The sequence below is a fragment of the Suricata suricatta genome, chromosome 6 (assembly GCF_006229205.1).
Source record: "Suricata suricatta isolate VVHF042 chromosome 6, meerkat_22Aug2017_6uvM2_HiC, whole genome shotgun sequence".
Lineage (NCBI taxonomy): Eukaryota > Metazoa > Chordata > Mammalia > Carnivora > Herpestidae > Suricata > Suricata suricatta.
Window position 1 is genome coordinate 116,580,749 of NC_043705.1, and position 21,922 is coordinate 116,602,670.

Here is a 21,922-nt window from a genome sequence, read left to right on the forward strand (position 1 = left end):
GAATAGCCAAAGTTATATTGAAGAAGAAAACCAAAACGGGACGCATCACAGTCCAGGACGTTAGCCTCTACTACAAAGCTGTCATCATCAAGACAGTATGGTATTGGCACAAAAACAGACACATAGACCAATAGAATAGAATAGAAAACCCAGAACTGGGCCCACAAATATATGGCCAATTAATTTTTGACAAAGCAGGAAAGAGTATCCAATGGAAAAAAGACTGCTTCTTTAGCAGGTGGTGCTGGGAGAACTGAACAGCAACATGCAAAAGAATGAAACTAGATCACTTTCTTACACCATACACAAAAATAAACTCAAAATGGCTGAAAACCTGAATGTGAGACAGGAAACCATCAAAACCCTCGAGGAGAAAGTAGGAAACAACCTCCTTGACCTCAACCGCAGCAATTTCCTGCAAGTCACCTTTTTCAAGATAATGATTCTTAAATGACCCTTAATTGATACTCTCTTTCTCCATCTAACTTAGAATCCTGAATTCATTCAGACTGATCCTCTAAAATCACAAACTCAAACATCCTACACTCTGCCACCTATTCCTCTTTTGACTCTCATTCTACCATCACCATATCCATTGTTCAACTTCATAGAGACAAGTTCTCCAACTTAGTTTCCTTCCTCTTTCCCTATCAGCTGCTTCATTTTTTCACTTCCTTTTCAGATAGCCTTCATGGTTCATGACTTCAACCAGTCTCTCACCAATAAATTTAACACCCTTGCCTAGAAAGGCCCTGTCATCATGCTTGCCTGGCCGAATTCCAACCTGATTCAGTGCTCGCAGCCAAGCTGCTTAGCACTACAATAAAAAAAATCATACAGTTGTTGATGGGTACCACTGTAAGTCCATAACTGCTTTCTTTACAAACATTCCCATTATCAGACTGATGACTTCTAAACTTCTGGCTAACTAATCCACAAACATATTTACATTTCTCCTCTTCTGTTCCTCCAGGTGTACCTCCTCCATCCAAAGCTAACTTCTCTGATCAATCCCATTTACAATTGCACAAAAAAACATAAAATACCTAGGAATAAACTTAACCAAAGTTGTAAAAGATCTGTATGCTGAAAACTATAGGAAAGTTATGAAAAAAATTGAAGAAGACACAAAGAAATGGAAAAGAAAAAAAAAAGGCCATGCCCATGGATTGGAAGAACAAATGTTGTTAAACTGTCAATACTACCCAAAGCAATCTACACATTCCATGCAATCCCAGTCAAAATTACACCAGCATTCTTCTCAAATCTAGAACAAACAGTGCTAAAATTTGTATGGAACCAGAAAAGAACTGAAATAGTTAAAGTGATATTGAAAAAGAAAACCAAAGCTGGAAGCATCACAATCCCAGACTTTAGCCTCTACTGCAAGGCTATAGTCATCAAGACAGTAAGGTGTTGGCACAGAAACAGACACATAGACTAATGGAATAGAACAGAGAACTCAGAATTGGACCCACAAATGTATGGCCGACTAATCTTTGACAAAGCAGAAAAGCGTATCCAATGGGAAAAAGATAGTCTCTTTAGAATGGTGCTAGGAGAATTGGACAGCAACATGCAGAAGAATAAAACTGGTCCACTTTCTTATACCATACACAAAAATAAACTCAAAATGGATGAAAGACCTAAATGTGAGACAGGAAACCATCAAAACCCTCGAGGAGAAAACAGGCAACAACCTCTTTGACCTCAACTGTAGCAATTTCTTGCTCAACATACCTCCAAAGGTAAGGGAAATAAAAGCAAAAATGAACTATTGGGACCTCATCAAGATAAAAACCTTCTGCACTGTAAAGGAAACAATCAACATAACCAAAAGGTAACCAACAGATTCGGAAAAGATGTTTGCAAATGACATCGGATAAAGGGTTAGTATCCAAAATCTATAATAAGCCAGTGAAGAAATGGGCAAAAGACATAGTTAGACACTTTGCCAAAGAAGACATCAAGATGGCCAACAGACGCATGAAAAAGTGCTCAACATCACTCATCATCAAGGAAATACAAATCAAAACCACAATGAGATACCACCTCACACCTGTCAGAGTGGCTTAAATTAACAACTCAGGAAACAACAGATGATGGCAAGGATGTGGAGAAATGGGAACCCTCTTGCACTGTTGATGGGAATGCAAACTGGTGCAGCCACTCTGGAAAACAGTATGGAGGTTCCTCAAAATATTAAAAATAGAACTACCCTATGGCCCTGCAATAGCACTACTAAGAATTTACCCAAAGGATACAGGAGTGCTGATTCATAGGGACACATATACCCCAATGTTTAAAGCAGTGCTTTCAACAGTAGCCAAATTATGGAAAAGCCCAAATGTCCATCAACTGATAAGCTGATGGAATAGAAAGAAGATGTGGTTAATATATACAATGGAATACTACTTGGCAATGAGAAAGAATGAAATCCAGCCATTTGCAACACGTGGGTAGAACTGGAGGGTGTTATGCTAAGTGAAATAAATCAGTCGGAGAAACACAGACATCATATGTTTCCACTCATATGTGGAACTTGAGAAACTTAACAAAAAGACCATGGAAGAAGAGAAGGGTAAAAACAGTTACAAACAGAGAAGGAGGCAAACCATAAGAGACTCTTACAGAGTTCGTACTGAGAACAAACTGAAGGTTGATAGTGGAGGGGTGGGGGAGAAAGGAAAATGGGTGATGGGCATTGAGAAGGACACTTGTTGGGATGAGCACTGGGTGTTATATGTAAGTGATAAATCATAGAAAGCTACCCCTGAAATGAAGAGCACATTGTGTACACTGTATGTGAGCCAACTTGACAACTAATTTTTTTAAAAATGAGTTATCCTCCAAAAACTAACAAATAAAATGATAAAGCTAGCTTCTCTGTCCCTTCTTCCACCTCTTCTAAGGACTTATTAAATTCATTGTTTATTCCCTCTCCATAGCTTCAATTTTTCTCTCTCTACTGGCTCATTCCTATCAAACTCATATATATTCTATCCCCACTTAAGCATAGTATGTCACAAAGGCTCTGGAGACACTCGGGTTCAGATTCCATGTTTGTTGTCTATTACCTCTATAACTGTGGGTAAATTATTCAGCGCTATTTGTCTCAGTTTCCTCAACTGTAAAATAGAGATGACAGTACCTACTTTTTAGGTTATTATAAAGAAAAGAAGATCCATTTTAAGCACTTTTGAAACAGTGTATAGTATATGAAGGGTTCTTAGTGGATTTGATCATCATTAAAATGATTCCTGTTTAAAAACGTAGATTTAGAAATCTCAGATACCTAGGGATGCCTGGGTGACTCAGTTGGTTGAGCATCCAACTCTTGATTTCAGCTCAGGTCATAGTGTCACAGTTTGTGGGATGGAGCCCCACACTGGACTCTGTGCTAACAGCAGGGAGTCTGCTTGGGATTCTCTTTCTCCCTTTCTCTCTGCTCCTCCCCCCATCTCTATCTCTGTATCTCTCTCAAAATAAATAATAAAATAAAATAAAAAATTTTAAAGATCTCAGATATAGACTCATACCAACAGAGGAAGCAGAGAATCAGATAATTACGTATAAGTTAAAAGTGCCTTTAGAATATAATTTTGTTATTCTTATTTGGTATGCATATAGGATCTTTTTTCCAAAAATATAATGAAGTGCATTTAAAACTAAATACAGGAGGAATTTATAAGTAATTCATTTCCTCCCCCCTAATCTTTACTCCCATCTGTGACTCATTCCAAGCTGACAATGAACACAAGTCTTTCAGCAGCCTCCCAGACAAGTATCAGAGGGGCACCTTTCCAAAGCGACCATGGAGCAGGAATGTGCTTATGTGTCAAAGGCTTCCTTGTGGTGTGAAAACTATGAGTAAACAGAGAAAAAAATCAAAGAAAGTGGCTGAGTCAACAAGAAACCAGGTTTGCCCTGGATAAACTACAATGCTCAAAACTGAAAGAGATTATAAGAGAAATTGACCGATTCTGTTCTGTGTTTACTTAGTGTTGTTTATGTTCCAACAAACCAAAACTCATCTTCCACTCAGAGGTAGCTAAACACCTCATGGCCTCAGGTCTACCTGAGCTGCGGAGGAAACTTACCACCTCCAGAACAACGCAGGGTTAGCACTTCTGGCACTGTCTCACTGCCTATTGCTTCCATCTCACTTCCCTCAGGCTGGATCCTCAAAACATCTCTATTCTTCACTCAATAACAGGTTATAATTTCCCTCTTTCTCTGACAAACACCTCCAAATTCAGTGACTGGAAAGGCATTTCAGATGTCAATCCAAAAACCAAGGCATGCTGAGGGAAATGAATGTCAGAATTATGCTGTTATTAAATTATTTCTCATCTTCAGAAGCTGCAGATTTCTAGCATGTCTACCCTCCAACTATATCAGAAATTCTCTCATTATTTTCTCTGCTCTGTGACTTTCTAAATTTGACCCAGAAATATATTTGCAATTATCCCTCTTATAATTATGAAAGAATTATCAACCCATCCTCCTAGGAATAGGAGAAAAAAAAATTTTCTACATATGCCTATGTCACATTCTCCCTTCTGGCCAATGGTTAAATTACACTACTTATTATTCCCCATGTAGAATTTAGAGTTGAAAAAGCAATTAAATACAAGATACTGGGAGAATAAAACATACTAGAGAAACAAAGGGCTGTGAGGTCTGACAGACCGGATCCAAGCTGTGCTACTTATTAATTTTGTGATTTAGAGCAAGTCAGCTGTAGTCCTCTGAGCCTCAATTTCTACATATATACACAACAGTAAAATATTACTTACCTTCCAAAGATGTTATGAAGATTATACAAATTGCCTAAAACAATACAGATGCCACAGGTGATCAAAAATTGGTAGCTATCTTTATTTTTTACATGAGTTTCAGTTTCCATTTTCATGATACAATAACTCTTAAATGGAACTTATTCTATTGTAAGTCAGACGGTGATGCTGGTTGCTGTTTATAATCAAAATTCAATCTGAAGGGGGTTAATTTTGGTAAACAAAAAGCCTTTCTATCTGAACATCCTTAGTTTTAGTTTATAAATTCGGGACTAATAGATAAGAAGCACTGAACTAGAAATTTTTGGAATTCTGGGAAGAAGGGAAGAAATAAATGAGAGAGAAGTTCTTGGCGGAAGAAAACAAGAGGCCAAAATGAGATGAGGCCAGAAATCTTGATCTGTTGAGGTTCTAGAAAGGCAGATGTTTTGGGCACTGGAGTGCCTCAGTCAGTTGAACGTCTAGCTCTTGATTTCACTTCAAGTCATGATCCCAGGGTCATGGGATCAAGCGCTGATTGTCTCTCTGTCCCTCTGCTCTTCTCCCCTACTAGGACTCTAAGGACAAATATTTTAAGATAAAGTATGTCAACCATTTTTGTTGATATGTTGGCACTACTAACAACAGAAAATCTCTCCTCTATATCCCCTTCCAATATTCAGGATTCTCCCCCTATAACCATAACTGGTTTTTGTGTGAGTAGATTTTGTGTTGAAATCATGGAATAGAATAAGGTTAGGCATGTGTGACAGGCTTATTGCAAGAAGCAGAAGCCTGGAAAAGACCCTGAGACCCTAAGGAAAATTTTAAAGTCTATCAGTACAGACTTTTGCAAGGAGATGGAGCACAGGCCACCCTTCCACACTGCAGATCGGGTATTAATTGACAATACATCCATTTTGAAAACTTTACTGCGTAAAGTGTAACCTATACATAACCTGCAAGGCAGCAATTCAAGTACCAGGTGTATGCCCTAGAGAAACTCTAGTTCATTTCCATGGAACTCATGTACAAGTATGTTCAAGGCAATTTCATAAGAAAAAATTAGAACCAGCAATAACAATGTCATCTAGATTAGCATGAATAAATTTCAAATCTGTGATTTTGAGTGAAAAAAAGTCATAGAAGAATATATACTGTAAGACTTACTTATAATAAATGGCAAAAAATAGACAAAACTAAGTCACAAATGTTTATGTAGGGACAAAGACATATGAGATAAACATATACATAAAAAGAAAGAAATGATTAATATAAAACAGAAGATAGTGGTTGCCTGCAGAATCAGGGTGGGGAGGATGTGACCAGAGAGTGGTAGATGGGAGCCTTTAAGTCATTGGTAACATTCTATTTCTTAAGGTATGTGGCTGGCATATATGAGTATTCATTTCAATAGTTTTCTTCAAAGTGTATGTTTGTGTTACTTACACTGCTTTGTATATATGAAATACTTTACAATTTAAAAGTAAAATCATTTTTCAGTGAGCTGACACCATGGCAGTGGCAAAGAGATTATCGTGGCGAGTCATGGCCAGGGCCTTGAGTTTTGACATCATACAGGGGCAGACCCACCATAGTTGGGGCCATATGGTCCATGGACATGAAAAATGAGGCAAAAGAATATTTCAGCTTAAATGAGACAAATTAAAGTATCGTTTCCCCATACCCCAAAGTTAAAGGATAAATATTCTTTTTAAGCCCATATAAATCATTTCTAAGAATTGATCAAATATTAGGTCACAAATTCTCAACAAATACCAAAAAATCAGTATCATATAAATAATGATCTCTGGCAATAATTCACAGATTAAAAACAAATTAAATCAATGAAATTAAGTACCTGAAATGTATAGGAGAGGATATTTCCACTCAGTCTATAGAAACGCCTTCCATCTCCACTAAACACCTTTCTGCATTGACCACCAAAACTTTTAGTGTTAATGACTCTGTTCCTAAACTGGCCAGTGAGTTCATTGTAACTGTTTAAAAAAATGAAGGAAGGAGGGAAGAAAAGATGGTTAAAAACCAGAAATAGCAGTTTCTGAAAAAGGAATTCCAGAAATTCTTGAAATATATTATAGTTAAGCATCTCTTTGATAGAGCTCAAATAAAGAGAACAGTGTCCTAATGCACACTGCATATTATCCAACCTCCCCTGGGTGGTATAATAGTTAAAACTAATAGTTGGAGAAAGCCAACACTTCTTCAGCCTAAGGAACATGTTTGGAAAACAGAGCCCTTTCATAACTATGGCAACAGCTGATTTTGAGTTGAATCTATAGATAAAACCAATACAATTAAAATGATTCTTGAGGAGAAAGAACTTTCTACCACGAATTTCAACTAAATTGCCTCTTAGCATACTGAATGGTATACTCTTTAGAGTAATTTTACCATCTGTCAATGAATTTCAAAATATGATAGAAAAACCACTTCTAACTATCACTCTAAAATAAACTGTTGTAAAGCCTTGAAATCTTCAACTTGGATCTGACTCTTAAAAGTTCCTCAGAATTCTTTTTGGAAAGATAAGCATGGGTTTGTCCCAACTTCACTTGAAAATGAAAGTTTCCAGCTAGTTCAGACAATTCCTTTTCAAGCCTCAATATTCCAATATTTTTCTTTCTCTGCTCTTACTCTATTGTCCCTTCATTCTCTTGAGTAGCCCCACATCACTGTCATTGAATCAATTCTCTCCCTCTGTCTCTCTCTATTTCTACCTCTCTCCTATAGGGTGACCAAGTATCCAGGTTTTCCCAGGTCTGAGGGGTGTCCCTGAATATAGGACCTCCAGCGCTAAAGGCAGGACAGTTCAGGGACAATTGGACACTCTGCATTTGCCACATATTTTCAAGTATACTGGTATGAATAAAAAAAAAATGTTTCAGGATGTGGCAAAGAGCTCTGAGCCAAAGTCTTACTTATTAGGTGATTTGTTATTAGACTTACCCAACCATAAAATAAAACAAACCAAAATGAAAAGCCACTACCTCTCAATGTGCACAGGAAGCGGTCCAGCACCTTACCCATTTCCGGTAAGTTCTACTTTGGGGGGTGGGGGTTTATCAAGGTCGCAGGAAGGTCTGCTTTCTGAGTCCTCACATCTGTCTTCATCGGCACTATCTTCTTCACAGTCAGAATCCCCATTGCAAACCAAAGACTTGCTGATGCACTGGCCTGTACACAAGATCAGCCGCCACCAAGAAACAAACAAACAAATAAAAAAGGAAAGAAGGGAAAAACTAGTTGGGGTCAAAACAGTTTTGCCCTTGACCCCCAAAACTGGACTAATATTCTACTGTGAATTTGAGATCAATCCCCAAGATGTCAGGAAAGGACTGGTGATTATTTTGGTCCTCATCCTACAACACACAAAATTGATTCTGACCTCAGCTGAACACAAAATTGAAAATAGAAGCTGATGGGGAGCCTGGGTGGCTCAGTCGGTTAAGCGTCTGACTTCAGCTCAGGTCATGATCTTGTAGTTCGTGGGTTCGGTCCCCGCATCAGGTTCTGTACTGACAGCTAGCTCAGAGCCTGGAGCCTGTCTTTGGATTCTGGGTCTCCCTCTCTCTCTGACCCTCCCCTGCTTGCACTATCTCTCTCTGTCTCTCAGAAATAAATAAAAAACATAAAAAATTAAAAAAGAAAAAGAAAATAGAAGCTGAATTCAAATTCCAGGCTCTCACTCATAATCAAGCAGTTTGTCTGAGTCTTCCAGAATCAAACAGTGCCAACCACTGGGAAGATAGATTGACATTCTGCCCTTCAACTTTCAGTTTATTCTTTGCCATCACTGACCAAAATGTCAAAGCCTTGCTTCTTTTGGTGATTTGATGTGTAAGCTTTTGAGAGCATAGAAACTGGGTCGAAAGGTTAAAATCACCATTTCTTTAGCATCTACTCTGTACAAGACACTCTTCCAGGTGTTAGGGTACAAATATAAATGAAAATGGTATCCTGGGCTTTTCATATTCTTTACAGTCTAATAGAAAGGACACAGATCATTATAATTCAGCAATGTTATTGTTATGATAGACATGCATCCCAGGTACCAAGGAAGCACTGGGAGGTACCAGATGACCTAATGCTTGCCTACCTCCCCAGCATCATCTCCAGCCATTTTCCTACCAGCTTCTGATGCCATAGTCACACCTGCAGGAATAAAAGGCCAGACTTCTGTCATCTCCACTGGCCTTGCACTTCTCTCAGCCTAGAAGGGTTTCACTACCTATCACCAACCTGTCCTTCAAGAACAGAATTAAACATTATCTCCTCTCAGAAACCATCCATCCTTCACAGGCTGTAATGCATGTCCTTCCTCTGTGTCCTCACAGTATGCACTGCACGCCACTGTCCTAATGGTATAGCATATACCCCACTGTGGTCTCACTCTACCCGATCCAGTGTTGTAGAGAGTCTTCTACGTACCAAGTACTTCAGAATCAAAAATTAAACCAATAGGGGGGCCTGGGTGGCTCAGTCAGTGACGTGTCTAACTTCGACTCAGGTCATGATCTCTCTGTTCATGAATTCCAGCCCCACGTCAGGCTGTGTGCTGACAGCTCAGAGCCTGAACCTCCTTTGGATTCTGTGTTTCCCTCTCTCTCTCTGCCCCTCTCCTGCTCCCACTTTGTCTCTCACTCTCTCTCTCTCTCAAAAATAAACATTAAAAAAATATTTTTTAATAAAGCAATATAATCCATATCCTCAAGGAGTTGACTGTCTTCCAAGAGAGATAACCAGGCCAGCAAATACTCCAGATTTCAGACAATACAGTGGATGTAAGGAACACAGAGAAGTGATTCATTAATTATTTCTATCAGTTGGGAAGTTAAGAAATGCTTCTGAAAAGAGGAATCATCTGACCTGGGTTTTGAAAGTAAAATACGAGTTTGACAGGTCTGGTTGAGGAGCACTTCTAACACAGGGATTAATTATGAACTACTCTGTGCATACACTTTAATATTTTTGAATGAAGAGGCTAAGTGTTTCATTTGTATATCCATAATCCTTACCACTGTATCTGGAACATAAGAATAATAAATATTTGCTAAACATTGTTGAATTTATCTGACTGCACAAATAATATATAAACAATAGATCAAATAATACTCAATGCCAAAACTTGAAATTGTGTTTTAATCACCCTGTGTATGGGAGTGACCTGTATTACTCTTTGATGAGCTAACTAGAGTTACTTTTCTTGTAAACATAATAATAATTTGGCAATATGGAGAGGAAGGCAGAAAGAGAGCTGGGGAGAGTGAGGGACACAAATCATGAGAGACTACTGAATACTGAAAACGAACCATGGACTGGAGGCGGGGGGAGGGAGGGAGGGGGTGATGGTCATGGTGGGGGGCACTTGTGGGGAGAAGCACTGGGTGTTACATGGAAACCAATTTGAAGATAAACGATTAAAATAATAATAATAATAATAATTTAGGCAGTAACATTGCTTTTGCCCCATCACAGTATACCAGACTCACTCTACAACTTTGCCAACAATGCAATGTCAAGAACCGTCTGCCAACAGCCAGATTTCTTTTCAAAGAAGCAAGGAGTATCCTTACCTTTCTTACCAGATGCCTCCTCTTGCATTCAAAATAATGATAGCTGAGTGTGTAATTAATATGCCAATAAAATCCTACTGAGATTGGCCTGAAATTAATTTTAAGGCCCATATAAATTCAGTAAAACCCAACAATACATACTGCAGGTTAACCAAATAGCACTTGAAATTACATCCTGCATGCCACGCCTATGGAGAAGTACCTGAAAAACACCTGAAACGCTCTCCACATCCCTCTTCTGTTGGACATCCTCGGGTAGGCTCACAGGATTGTGTTTCAAATGCATTTCCGACACAAGGATGGCCGCCATACTGCCCATAAACAGCAACTGACCGCCTGCGGGTCTAAACAGAACAGGGAGTGCTTTCTGATATCTCCTTCCCTTTATCTGAGAAACGAATCTGAGAGAAATTAATACAATTAAAGAAACAGTGTTCAGGAAATTGTGCTGGTATTCCACAGATGTAAAACCTCCCAAATCAATGAACCCACAGAGCCACTTGTCCTGGAATGGGTGACAACTGACACTTGGGTTATTATTTATGAATGCTCCCAGTTATGTATTTATTCTCAGGGTTGAATATAAAAAATAATAATAAAATAGTGGATTTTTAGAAAAGCAACTTGAAAGAGTTAGCTGGGTAGATATATAAGGAAATAGGTTACATATACAATGTTTAATGTTTTTCTCAAGCTGTGTGCCAAGAGCTAATTAGAAGGGAGAAATGGATTGTGTCAGTGGGTGGGAAGGACACTGGGAACCACAGTTAAGAAGTAAAATTAGAAAAGCCTTCAGAGGAGTGCCTGGGTGGATCAGTGGGTTCAGTGGCTAACTCTTGATTTGGATTCAGGTCATGATCTCAGGGTTGTGAGACTGAGCCCCACATGCGGCGCTGCACTGGGCATGGAGCCTGCGTGATATTCTCTTTCTCTCCCCTCTGCCCCTCCTTGGCTTGCATGCACCCCAGCACAGGGCACTCGCTCTCATTCTGTCTCTCAAAATAATAATAATAATAAACTCTTTTTTTTTTTTTTTAAAAGGGAAAAAACTTGAGAAAAGTAGTGGCAATCAATTTGAGCTGAAGGTTAAGCCTTCTTCAGGAAGGTAGTGCAAAACAACCTGGAGAGAGAGATACTGAAATGGAAATCAAATTTACAGCCCAGGAGCCTCGGTAGTCCAAGGGTGAAGCTACCTCTGCAATGGAATTTTACTGGATAATAAAAATCACTGGCCTCTGAAGTGGCAAATACATCAAAGGCAAATCTCTGGGAGAGAAAGTATTGGAAAGTTGAGGAAGTCATCAAGCCAACTGAGAAACAACTAATTCATTCTAAAGTTCATTTTATCAATGTGAGCACATATATCTAATACTTAAACAAAAAGAAAGGTCCACAAAATCTTTTTCCACCCCAACAGCAAACATGCATCACTTAAGCCTCTTCCTGTACTCACCTTTTCCCCATTAAAAAACAAAAACAAAAACAAAAGCAAAAATGGTCTGACATTCCAGAGAATTTAAACCTTGAGCAAAGACCAACAGGGAAGACTGACACTACAAACTGATGTGGAGTCAGAAGCGAACGGTCAGGAAAGAATTCTTGAGACATTTTTGGTGCAAAAGGTACTTTTATTAAAGCACAGGGACCGGGTCTGTGGAGAGAAAGAGCTGCCCTTTTGCTGTGTGAAGCCGGTGGTTGTATGTGTAGTGCTCGAAGGGGAGGGAACATGCCGGGAGTACTAGATCATAAATGTCTTCTTCAAATTTCTTCTCTTGGGGCACCTGGGTGGCTCAGTCAGTTGAGCGTCCAGCTTCAGCTCAGGTCATGATCTCACAGTTCATGGGTTCGAGCCCTGCATCAGGCTCTGTGCTAACAGCTCAGAGCCTGGAGCCTGTTTCAAATTCTGTGTCTCCCTCTCTCTCTGACCCTCCCCTGCTCATGCTGTCTCTCTCTTTCTTTCAAATTAAATAAATGACATTAAAAAAATCTTTTTAATTTCTACTCTTAAAACTACTCTCACAGGATTTCTTCAGTGCTTATCATTCAGCCTGATATTAACAACTGAGAGGTACAGAGAGTCATGAGGCCCTAAGAATGCAGCAATCAGCACAACATATTTGATCCTTATCGAAACTATGCAAGCTATAGGTCAGCCTTCTGGGCTAAATGTGGACATTTCTGCTTCTCTCCCTCATCACAAACCAATGTTCAAATCTCTTCATCCATCTTACATTGAGTTAGAAGTGGGGATTCGTTGGGACAAAAGGTCACGGTAATGCGATTTGATCTTTGAGCTGTTGTGTTTCAGCCTGTCCCTGGCACCGGTGCCATCCATTACGTCTGAGCAGAGGCGCCATGGAGGAATATGAGTGGGGAATGCAACTCAGTACAGTTCCTTGAGGAGCTTCTAGTTTCTATATTTTTGATGAGCTTCTAGTTTCTGTATTTGATTGATGAAGATGTCTCTTATAATGTCTTATTAAATTTCTGAAATTTCTAAATTTCTCTGAAGTTCCAAAGCACAGATGGTGTTGTTCACCTAAGTAATGATTTCCTCTCTCCATATACAAGCATGACCTCAATGGCTGCTCACTGTGAGCGGCCCTATTCTCACCTGACAACTTCTGATCTTATGACCCATTTCCATTTTCACTTGTCTCTCTCTGGATGAAAAGTTGTCATTACCATCTAGGGATGTAATCATTGCATGATGACCTTCATGCAAAGAAAAAATTACTAATCTGAAAAAGACCTCCCATCCCTTTCTACTTATTCCTTCTTAACTTGTTTTTAAATTTTAAAAATGTTTTCCGTGGTTGGTGTTTGATTTTTGCCTTGTTATTCATGGAGCCATTTGCCTGTCTGTTATCAGAGTGGTCATCGATTTGCCCAAAGCCAAATTCCACATTCAAGTAAACTGTTTTGTAAATACCACTCATGTGGGTACTAAATGCTTGATGAAAATGATGTTTATGATGATACTTCAAAGTAGAAATTATCAGGGTACCTGGGTGGCTCAGCAGGTTAAGCATCTGACTCCAACTCAGGTCATGATCTCATGGTTTGTGGGTTCAAGCCCCACGTGTAACCCTGTGCTGACAGCTCAGAGACTATAGCCTGTTTTGGATTCTGTGTGTGTCTCTCTCTGCTCCTCTCCTGCTTGTGCTCTGGCTCTTTCTCTCTCTCAAAAATAAACTTTTTGTAAATTTTTAATAAAGTCAAAAAATTAAAAACTGAAACAAATTATCTCCTGTAATACAGTTCTGTTATTTTAATAATTAAAAAGTGATTTTTAAAAGCACATTTTTATTCAAGCTGAACCTCCTTTAAAATATTTTGCAAATATAGAATCATGTTGTATACCTGAAACCAATATAAATGTTATGTTAAGTATATTTCAATAAAAACATATTTATTCATTCAAATATTTAGAGCCTTTAACACAAACACTGTATTTGTGGAATTTTCCCTAAGAAAATTGTCAGAAAAGAGGACAGATTTCTATGTACAAGAATGTTCACTAAAGTTTCATTTATAGCAAAAATGTAGACAACCTAAATCTTAAACAATAGGAAAGTGAATATATATAAGATGGGTATATTCATATAATGGAAAATAATACAGCTGTTAAAATTCATGGTGAGCATATAATGTTTAAATAGTAGAATACAGGGGCACCTGGCTAGCTCACTTGGGGGAGCATACGACTCTTGATCAAGGGGGTCATGAGTCTGAACCCCACATGTGGCACGGAGTTTACCTTAAAAATAATTTTTTAATAAACAAATAAAGGGGTGTCTATGTGACTCAGTCAGTGGAGTATCCAACTCTTGATTTCAGCTCAGCTCATGATCCCAGGCTCATGGGATCGAGCCCCACACTGGACTCTGTACTGAGCATGGTGCTTGCTTAAGATTCTCTCTCTCCCTCTGCCTCTCTCCCCAGCTGTTATCTCTCTCTCTCTAAAAATTTTAATAAATATATAAACAAAAAAAATTTTTAAATAGTAGAATATAAAACTTTAACAAACAATTCTATTTTTAAAAATTATAAACATAGAGAAGATAAATTGAAAGAATAAATACCAAAATGATGGTATACTGGTTTCTTTAAAATTTTTTTCTTAATATTTATTCATTTTTGAGAGAGAGAGAGAGAGAGAGAGAGAGAGAGAGAGAGTAGGAGCAGGAGCAGTGACAGAGACAGAGACAGAATGTGAAGCAAGCTGCAGGTTCCGAGCTGTCAGCATAGACATGGGCTCAAACTCACAAAGTGTGAGATCATGACTTCAGCCAAAGTTGGACACTTAACCAACTGAGCCACCCAGGTGCCTCTAAAATCTCATGCTTTTTTTTTAAAGTGGGCTTCATACCCAGTGTGGAGCCCAATGCAGTGCTTGAACTCAGGACCCTAAGATTATAACCTGAACTGAGTTCAGGAGTCAGACACTTAACCAACTGAGCCACCCAGGCACCCCTGGTTTCTTTTAAATGGTAAAATTATAAGGTATGTTTTCTTTATTTAGACCTTCCTGTTTCCTCCAGTGAATAACTTATAAAAAAGAAAAATAAACCCTTTAGAAGTACTCTATTATCTCCAGGCCAAGTCCAGTATTTTATTTGTATTACTCAGAAATTAAAGTTTAAAAAGTTTTAAAATGCAGGGACACCTGCATGGGTCAGCCAGTAGAACAGGTGACTCTTAATCTTGGGGTTTGGGTTCGAGCCCCACCTGGGGTGTAGAGATTACTTAAATATAAAACCTTTTTTTTTAAGGTGCAAATGTTTTATTTTTCATGGTTATCACTGTTTGTTAGGTAAAACAAAGTAGGCATTTTGTTACTGGTTAATATATGTTTCAGATAAGAAGAAAAGTTAAACCCAGTAACTATGAAACGGATTTTGAATTACCTACTATCTTCATTTCATTCTATTCTATTTCTCTAATTAAAGAGTTCTCTAGTTAAAGAGTTAGTGAATTGCTACATCTTGTGTATATTTCTATGTTCAAATGTAAGATTCAGAAAAGTCCTGCAAGAAAAATAGGAATGCAGAAATTACTTTATTACATTATTAGTCATTAGAGCCATACTTTTTTCCCTTTAAAATTATTAATTATATTTTCAACATAAAAAATAACATTCAAAAGCTAATGTCATTTTGTTCATATGTAAGCTATTTCTGCATATGAAACAATACAAAGTTTTGTAGGGTCCTACCTGAGTCTTGGTACAACCGCTGCATTCTGACCACGGGCCATAGGAATCCCACTGGCAATTGATCGGAGAGATGGCGCTGCCAAATTATGATAAACCAGGTAGAAAGATAATGGGGGCAGGGAGCACAAAGAATAGTCAAAAATAGTAAAAAACAAATTGCTTTACAATTTTTTAAGAGACACCAAAAGTATCTCCAAGTATCACCAAGATATATAAAAATATATGTGGAAGGGACCAACTTTTTTCTAGATTAACGTTTATTAAGCATCTGTAATGTACCAGACACTATTTAGATGTAGATTTAGATACTAGAGTTGTAGACACAATAACAGTCACAGTAGCTACTGCTCAAGAACACACCCAAATAGCATCCATTTGAGCTTAAACAATTCCACTCCACTAAAATACAGAGGATATTATGGCCTCATCGTTAGAGATTAAGGAAATCTAGATTCAAGTATATTTTACAAGGGGTAAAGGAAATCAGAATCCTGATTTCTGGATTCCAAACACATTCCTAGCCTTGGAGACACCTTGCATCAAGGTGATTTGTGCTTATCTTAAGCCTGTGAGTTGATCCTGAAAGTAAGAAGTCTGATCTGAAGTGCATGTGCCTCCCATGCTTTCTTTTGAGCCAAACTTGTTAACATGTAGTCTTGACATGGCACCAATGATCCAAATGCCTCACTGCTTTTGACTTTTAACAATCTGAACTCGCTATTGTTCTATGTTGTGCCCCACGGACAGGCAGAGACCTTTCCCTAACACCGAGGCTTAGGAAGGGAAGCCAGCTTGGTCTCATCTCATCTGTGCTCCCACAAGTCCCTGTGTAAGCCTCTCCCAGAGGCCTTAGCACATTTGTTTTGACAACAAGTGTTCAAAGATCTGTATCACCCAGTGGACTCTCTGTACTGTCTTTGCCCTCTTTGTGTCCCCAGTCACTAGCACAGCCCCTAATGCATATTCTGATAGTTTGATAGTTTGACCCGGCAGTGAAACTGACAGTGAAACCAAAACAAGACCATGGGTAAATGATGGTAGCTTTTTTCCAGATCTCAAGAGTCAGCACACCTATTTTCTTACAAAACTCTCAACCAGGAGGAAGTTACCCTTGTGGGGAACACAGCATAATGTATACACTTGTCAAATGACTATGTTGTTCACCTGAAATTAACATAACATTGTGTATCAACTGTATTTCAATTAAGGGGGGGGAACTCTCAACCTTTAATATCCAAAGAATGTCTTGCAATGACTATATTTAAAGATCACATTCTACTCCAAGATGTGTCGATTCTAAGGTTGGTGCAATTCTCTAAATTGAAGTTATAATCATGGTATTGGTATAAGAAAAATACTTTGAGGTATTTTTAGTCTTCAAGTTTCTTCCTTATGGGAAATAAAATAAAGTAAAATAAGAATAAGAATAAAACAAGCTTTGCTATCATTGCCTTTTCTCAAAATGCAGAAAGATAAATGTTGAAGGGAAAAAGATGTTCAGCTGCAATGTTAAAGTCAAGCCATCTCATAAAAACTTCTTAAAAATAAAAAATAATAATAATTGTTATTGATTTCCAATAAAATCCAAAACATTCTCACCTTGAAAAAATCTGGAACTCTCCTGTAAATCCCACCAAGATGAATAAACTTATTGCCTAGAGGAAAAGAAAGCATTACTTTAGTTTATATTTCTTTAATGAGTTGAAAGTGAATACATTTGTGCAAGTCAAGATTTGTGAGTTGAGAATATAAAGAAGGAAAGAAGCATGGAGAAGACTCTATGACTCTGCTTGTCCTTTAAGTTTCCATTTCATTTATTTTTTTAGTATTTTATTTATTTTTGAGAGAAAGAGAGAGACAGCGTGAGCGGAGAGGGTCAGAGAGAGAGGGAGACACAGACTGAAGACAGGCTCCAGGCTCTAAGCTAGCTGTCAGCACAGAGCCTGACACGGGGCTCAAACCCACAAACCATGAGATCATGACCTGAGCTGAAGCCAGACGCTTAACCAACTGAGTCACCCAGGCGCCACTAAGTTTCCATGTTATATAAAAGTTTAATACAATTCTGTTGAGCTCACCTCCTACACTATTCATTTCTGTAAAGGCAGCTAGGGGCTGGGGAATGTCATGGCCAAACAAATAGAAGATTTAGCTCATTAGAGCATTTCTTTAGGAACCCATCACCTTTTCATTCCTTTCTCTACCGTCCTTCACTCTAACTTTAACACACATGAGGACACCCAAAGAGCAGGAAGCCTGGAAGAAAGACCAGCCAAGAGTGAAAAGTTCGAAGGGCAATAGGTTCATAAATGAAAAGTCAACCAAAAGTTGAGGGACATCCGTAACCCAAGAGCCTGTGATCTCACCCGACCCCTGAGTTCTGAGGGCAGCTCCTCCAGTCTTTAAAACACCTGTGAGGTCTGTTGCAATCATCTTTCCATGATAGCACCAGCCTAAATATTGAAGATCTGGAAGGTCATAAAATTGTATGTAAAATGGGATTACATTTTGTTTGAAAAGTCAAACAGGTATTAGAAACAAATCTAAAAAGAGATATAATAAAGGTTAATAGTTCTTTTCTGGTAATGAGATTATAGGTAATGTCTATTATCTTTTTTTTACTTTTATGTATTTCCCTACTTTGACAACTGAAGGTGTCAGGGAATATCATTCAAATCTTTACTGGAGACTCTCTGAAAATATCAAATGTTTTCAATATATAACCCAAGTGTAAAAGTCCTTGAAACATCTTACTACATATTTTAACAGGCCAATATTCTTTCTGTTTTCCCTGACTTCCTCAAACCTTTTCTTTCAATGTATTTATGAAGTGGCTTTCCCAACATTTTTTCCAGAACCTTCTACCTGCCTTCCTATATCACCTGCCATCTTATTAGGTGTCTTCCTTTCAATTGTAAAGTCCTCGTTGCCACCTTCTGCCTTTTACTGTTCTAAGAAGCTTTTAGTCTATTATTCTGATTAGCATAACCAAACAGCTGTGGGCATCCTGGAAATGAGGGAGGGAAGGCATGAATACTTGTTTGATTTTTTCAATGAGCAGGTAAAGAACATAATATAAAGCAACACCTTTCACGGGTTTTGTTTTTAATTAAAAATTACAAGGATTGGGGTTAAAGTTTCCCTTTTTCAACAATGTATCTTTACTCCATTCTGTCAACTTATTTTTCCTGCCCCTAGGAAAGCTTATCTCCATAACTTTATTTAGTCACCCATAGGCATTAACATCGTCACATTTTTTGGAAAACAAAGATTCTGAAACAATCTAACAGTCAAATTTCAATTCAATATCCAATTTTAAATGCCTCTCCTACTTCTGGGTTCTAGATGCTCATAATGGGAGCAGGGTGGGGTTTGATTCTGAATTCCTGCTCCTTGTTCTTCTGCTTTTCTTCCCCACCTCCCCAAACTGCCTCTGTCTTCTTCCAAGTCACAGCAATAGGAGTGAGAGGGGCAAGAGCCATAAAGGGTCTTGTGTGACTAATCCAGCTGGAGTCCATACTGGTCACCCAGGGTGTGGTGGATGTTTGAATGCCAAGTCTTTATCTCCTACTGTGTTTTTGTGATTCTTTGGATGGCCCCCATGGCATTCTATAACCACTATGCTCTTGGCAAAAATGATTCATCTCTTTATCACCCTTTACTCCCCCCAGTGCTTGCCTCCTGTGAGTCCTTTTCCATATGGATGTGATCTGTTGGGGTTGCTTCATCCTGCAGGCAGTTTCTCAAGCAGAATCCCTGACAACACAAGTCGGGCTCCTTTCTACAGGTCCACATCGGGTCCATGAGATAGCTGCCTGTATCCTTATCCTGTCAGACTCTGGATGTCCAGAATGTAACCAATAATGTTGTGTTGATCGGCTCTGCTAAAGGCAGACTAGGGAACCAGGCTATGCCTTTTCTTTTCCCAGACATGACTAGAGTATCATTCCCTGCATCCCCACACTCTAAGGGGCACAATCTTGCATACTCTTGGGGAGGAGGATAGCCATAGGGTCACCAGATGCTTTGACTGTCCAATATCTCACTTTAAAATGTGGGGAGGCTGAGCACTTATTCTTCTTGGCCTTTGACTCAGCCAAAGCAGGCATCATGAAAAACTTGTCTTAGCATTCTATTATTACATGTCTTTTAAAAGAATTTCAATCAAGTTTGAGGGAATATACTTTTTTCCTTTTCAGGAGTGCCTTTACCAACACCTTCCCCATATACATACTCCTTATTGTAACTTCTGAAGATCTGCCTAATTACAAGGCAGTTCTGTTCATGAGTTATACAAGCTGAATCTATTAACCAAAAGAATTTTTGAAATTTGCTAGTTAGGTCCCTGAAAACGAGTCAGTTATCATCTCTTACCTTCAGAAAGAGTATCTTAACAAATGGACAAGATAGAACAATCACAAATTAATAATAAAGGATGCTACGGGCACCTGGGTGGCTCAGTTGATTAAGCATCCAACTTTGGCTCAGGTCATGGTCTCATGGTTGTGAGTTCAAGCCCCAGGCTGACAGGGCAGCACCTGGTTAGGTCCTCTGTCCCCCTCTCTCTCTGCCCCCACTCACATGTGTGCCCACTCTGTCTCTCAAAAATAAATAAAGCATTTAAAAAATAAATAAGCTGTCTCTGGTACTGTCTTTAGTTGAATAGTAATTTTCCTACCATTTGGCTACATTGCCCTGGGTCAGCATGTACATTTGGTAAGCCTTTCACTGCATTCCTCTCTCTGTATCTTCCTCTCACATTCCTGACCCTTTCATACAGAAGTCCAAATTCTGAAGTTCTAAGTTTCCAAAACCACTTTTCTATAAAGCTCTTAGATAACTCATATCCTGGGGACTCATGGCATGGCTGCAAAGCAAACAAACAAACAAAATACATGGGAGGGTATTTTTCCCTAAGAAATAACAATGGCGCTATTGTATTCCTTAATGGACTTTCATAACCATAGTCTCCACTCTCATTCCCAGACCTCCTAACCACTAAATTTGGTGCAAAGCAAGAAAAAGGAATTCACTTTGGCTGAATTGTTAAATATATTTAAATAAGGATTTTTTAAAGTTATCCCCATCTCTTTCCCTTTCCTATTTCCCCATGTCCTCTCCTTATTTGAGCCATTTCAGTTAAGCCTCACTCCCTTTTGAGACTGCTTTGTTTACAAAAGTAATGAAATTATTATCTTACCTTCATGTTTGGGGAAACATTCAGGGCAGAAGAAAGGAAGAAAATTTCCGCTGAGTGCTTGGTGAATTTTGAACAGGGGGACAAGACCAGCAACCTGCTCCTTCCCTGTCTCTCCCTGATGGGGATTAACTTGGCGCTCACTCATAAATAGAGCAAGTAGTTCTGAGACTTTGTTCCTACCCCAACCAGATCCTCTGGGGACACAAAGAGCCTGCCTCTGTACTTAGTCGGTTCTCGAAGCCAGATGCTTCTTATCAATTTTCACAGGCCTTAGCGACAGCCAGCTGGAACTGTTTGGAAATGTAGTTCTAAGAAAACATCTGTAAATCAAGAAAGGCAGCAAGTGTTCTCACTTCAATGTTTAAGTGATTTTTAACCAAAGGAGACCCTGTGTAAGGCAAAGGATAAGCCTCCTTCCTGTTTCAATTTTCTAAACAAAATGGATGTTTTTCATGATTCTCTTAAAGTGTGTTGTACACCAAACTTTGAGATGAAAGGATTTAAATGCAGTTCTGTCACTCAGAAGGTAAATGGAACATTCTGGGGTAGAATTTCCACACCTCCCGCAAACAAAAAGAAAGGAAAACAAAAACAAAACAACAACAACAAGTATATATATATACACACACATACATATACGTGTGTGTGTGTGTGTGTGTATAGCCTCACACGATATTCTATCTATCCCCTCACGCTTGACTTTCACAGATAGTTAAAATCAGAGTCATATTTTGCAAACGTATTTAAAAGCCTGACTAATTTTCCCAGGTTCTTTCCCTATTCCACTGACTTGCAGATCACTGTTGGAAAGTTCGTATTGTGGTCGTCTTCTGTCCATTTTCCCTTCTTCAGTTATTGTCTTGTCTAACTCTGCCAGATCCTGTTCCCCACAGCTTTGCATTTATTCTAGCAGTTCCCAAGATCATTTTCTGAGATTTCATGAAAGCTATATTTTTTGGTAAGATTTCAGATTTTCTATTTGTGAGAAGTCAGGGAGATGATTCAGTTTCATAAGTACCAAATAAAAGCTGTGGCGTCTAGGGGCAGCTGGGTGGCTCAGTAGGTTAAGCATCTGACTTCAGCTCAGGTCATGATCTTGTGGTCCATGAGTTTGAACCCCACATCAGGC

At 38.7% G+C, this 21,922-nt stretch overlaps 1 protein-coding gene across 1 annotated transcript in view; it reads right to left on the bottom strand.

Moving 5' to 3' along the window:
- The window catches only part of C7 (complement C7), a 55,132-nt gene extending 34,264 nt beyond the window's left edge, over nt 1-20,868 (bottom strand). Inside the window, exons 1-6 of the mRNA XM_029941268.1 lie at nt 20,794-20,868; nt 17,193-17,248; nt 15,594-15,669; nt 10,578-10,719; nt 7,826-7,976; nt 6,640-6,778 (exon numbers count right to left, since the gene is read on the bottom strand). Coding sequence (XP_029797128.1) covers nt 6,640-6,778; nt 7,826-7,976; nt 10,578-10,719; nt 15,594-15,669; nt 17,193-17,248; nt 20,794-20,799 — 570 coding nt within the window. The 5' untranslated portion in view covers nt 20,800-20,868. The remainder of the gene's footprint in view (nt 1-6,639; nt 6,779-7,825; nt 7,977-10,577; nt 10,720-15,593; nt 15,670-17,192; nt 17,249-20,793) is intronic.
- Between the last annotated feature and the right edge of the window lie 1,054 nt (nt 20,869-21,922).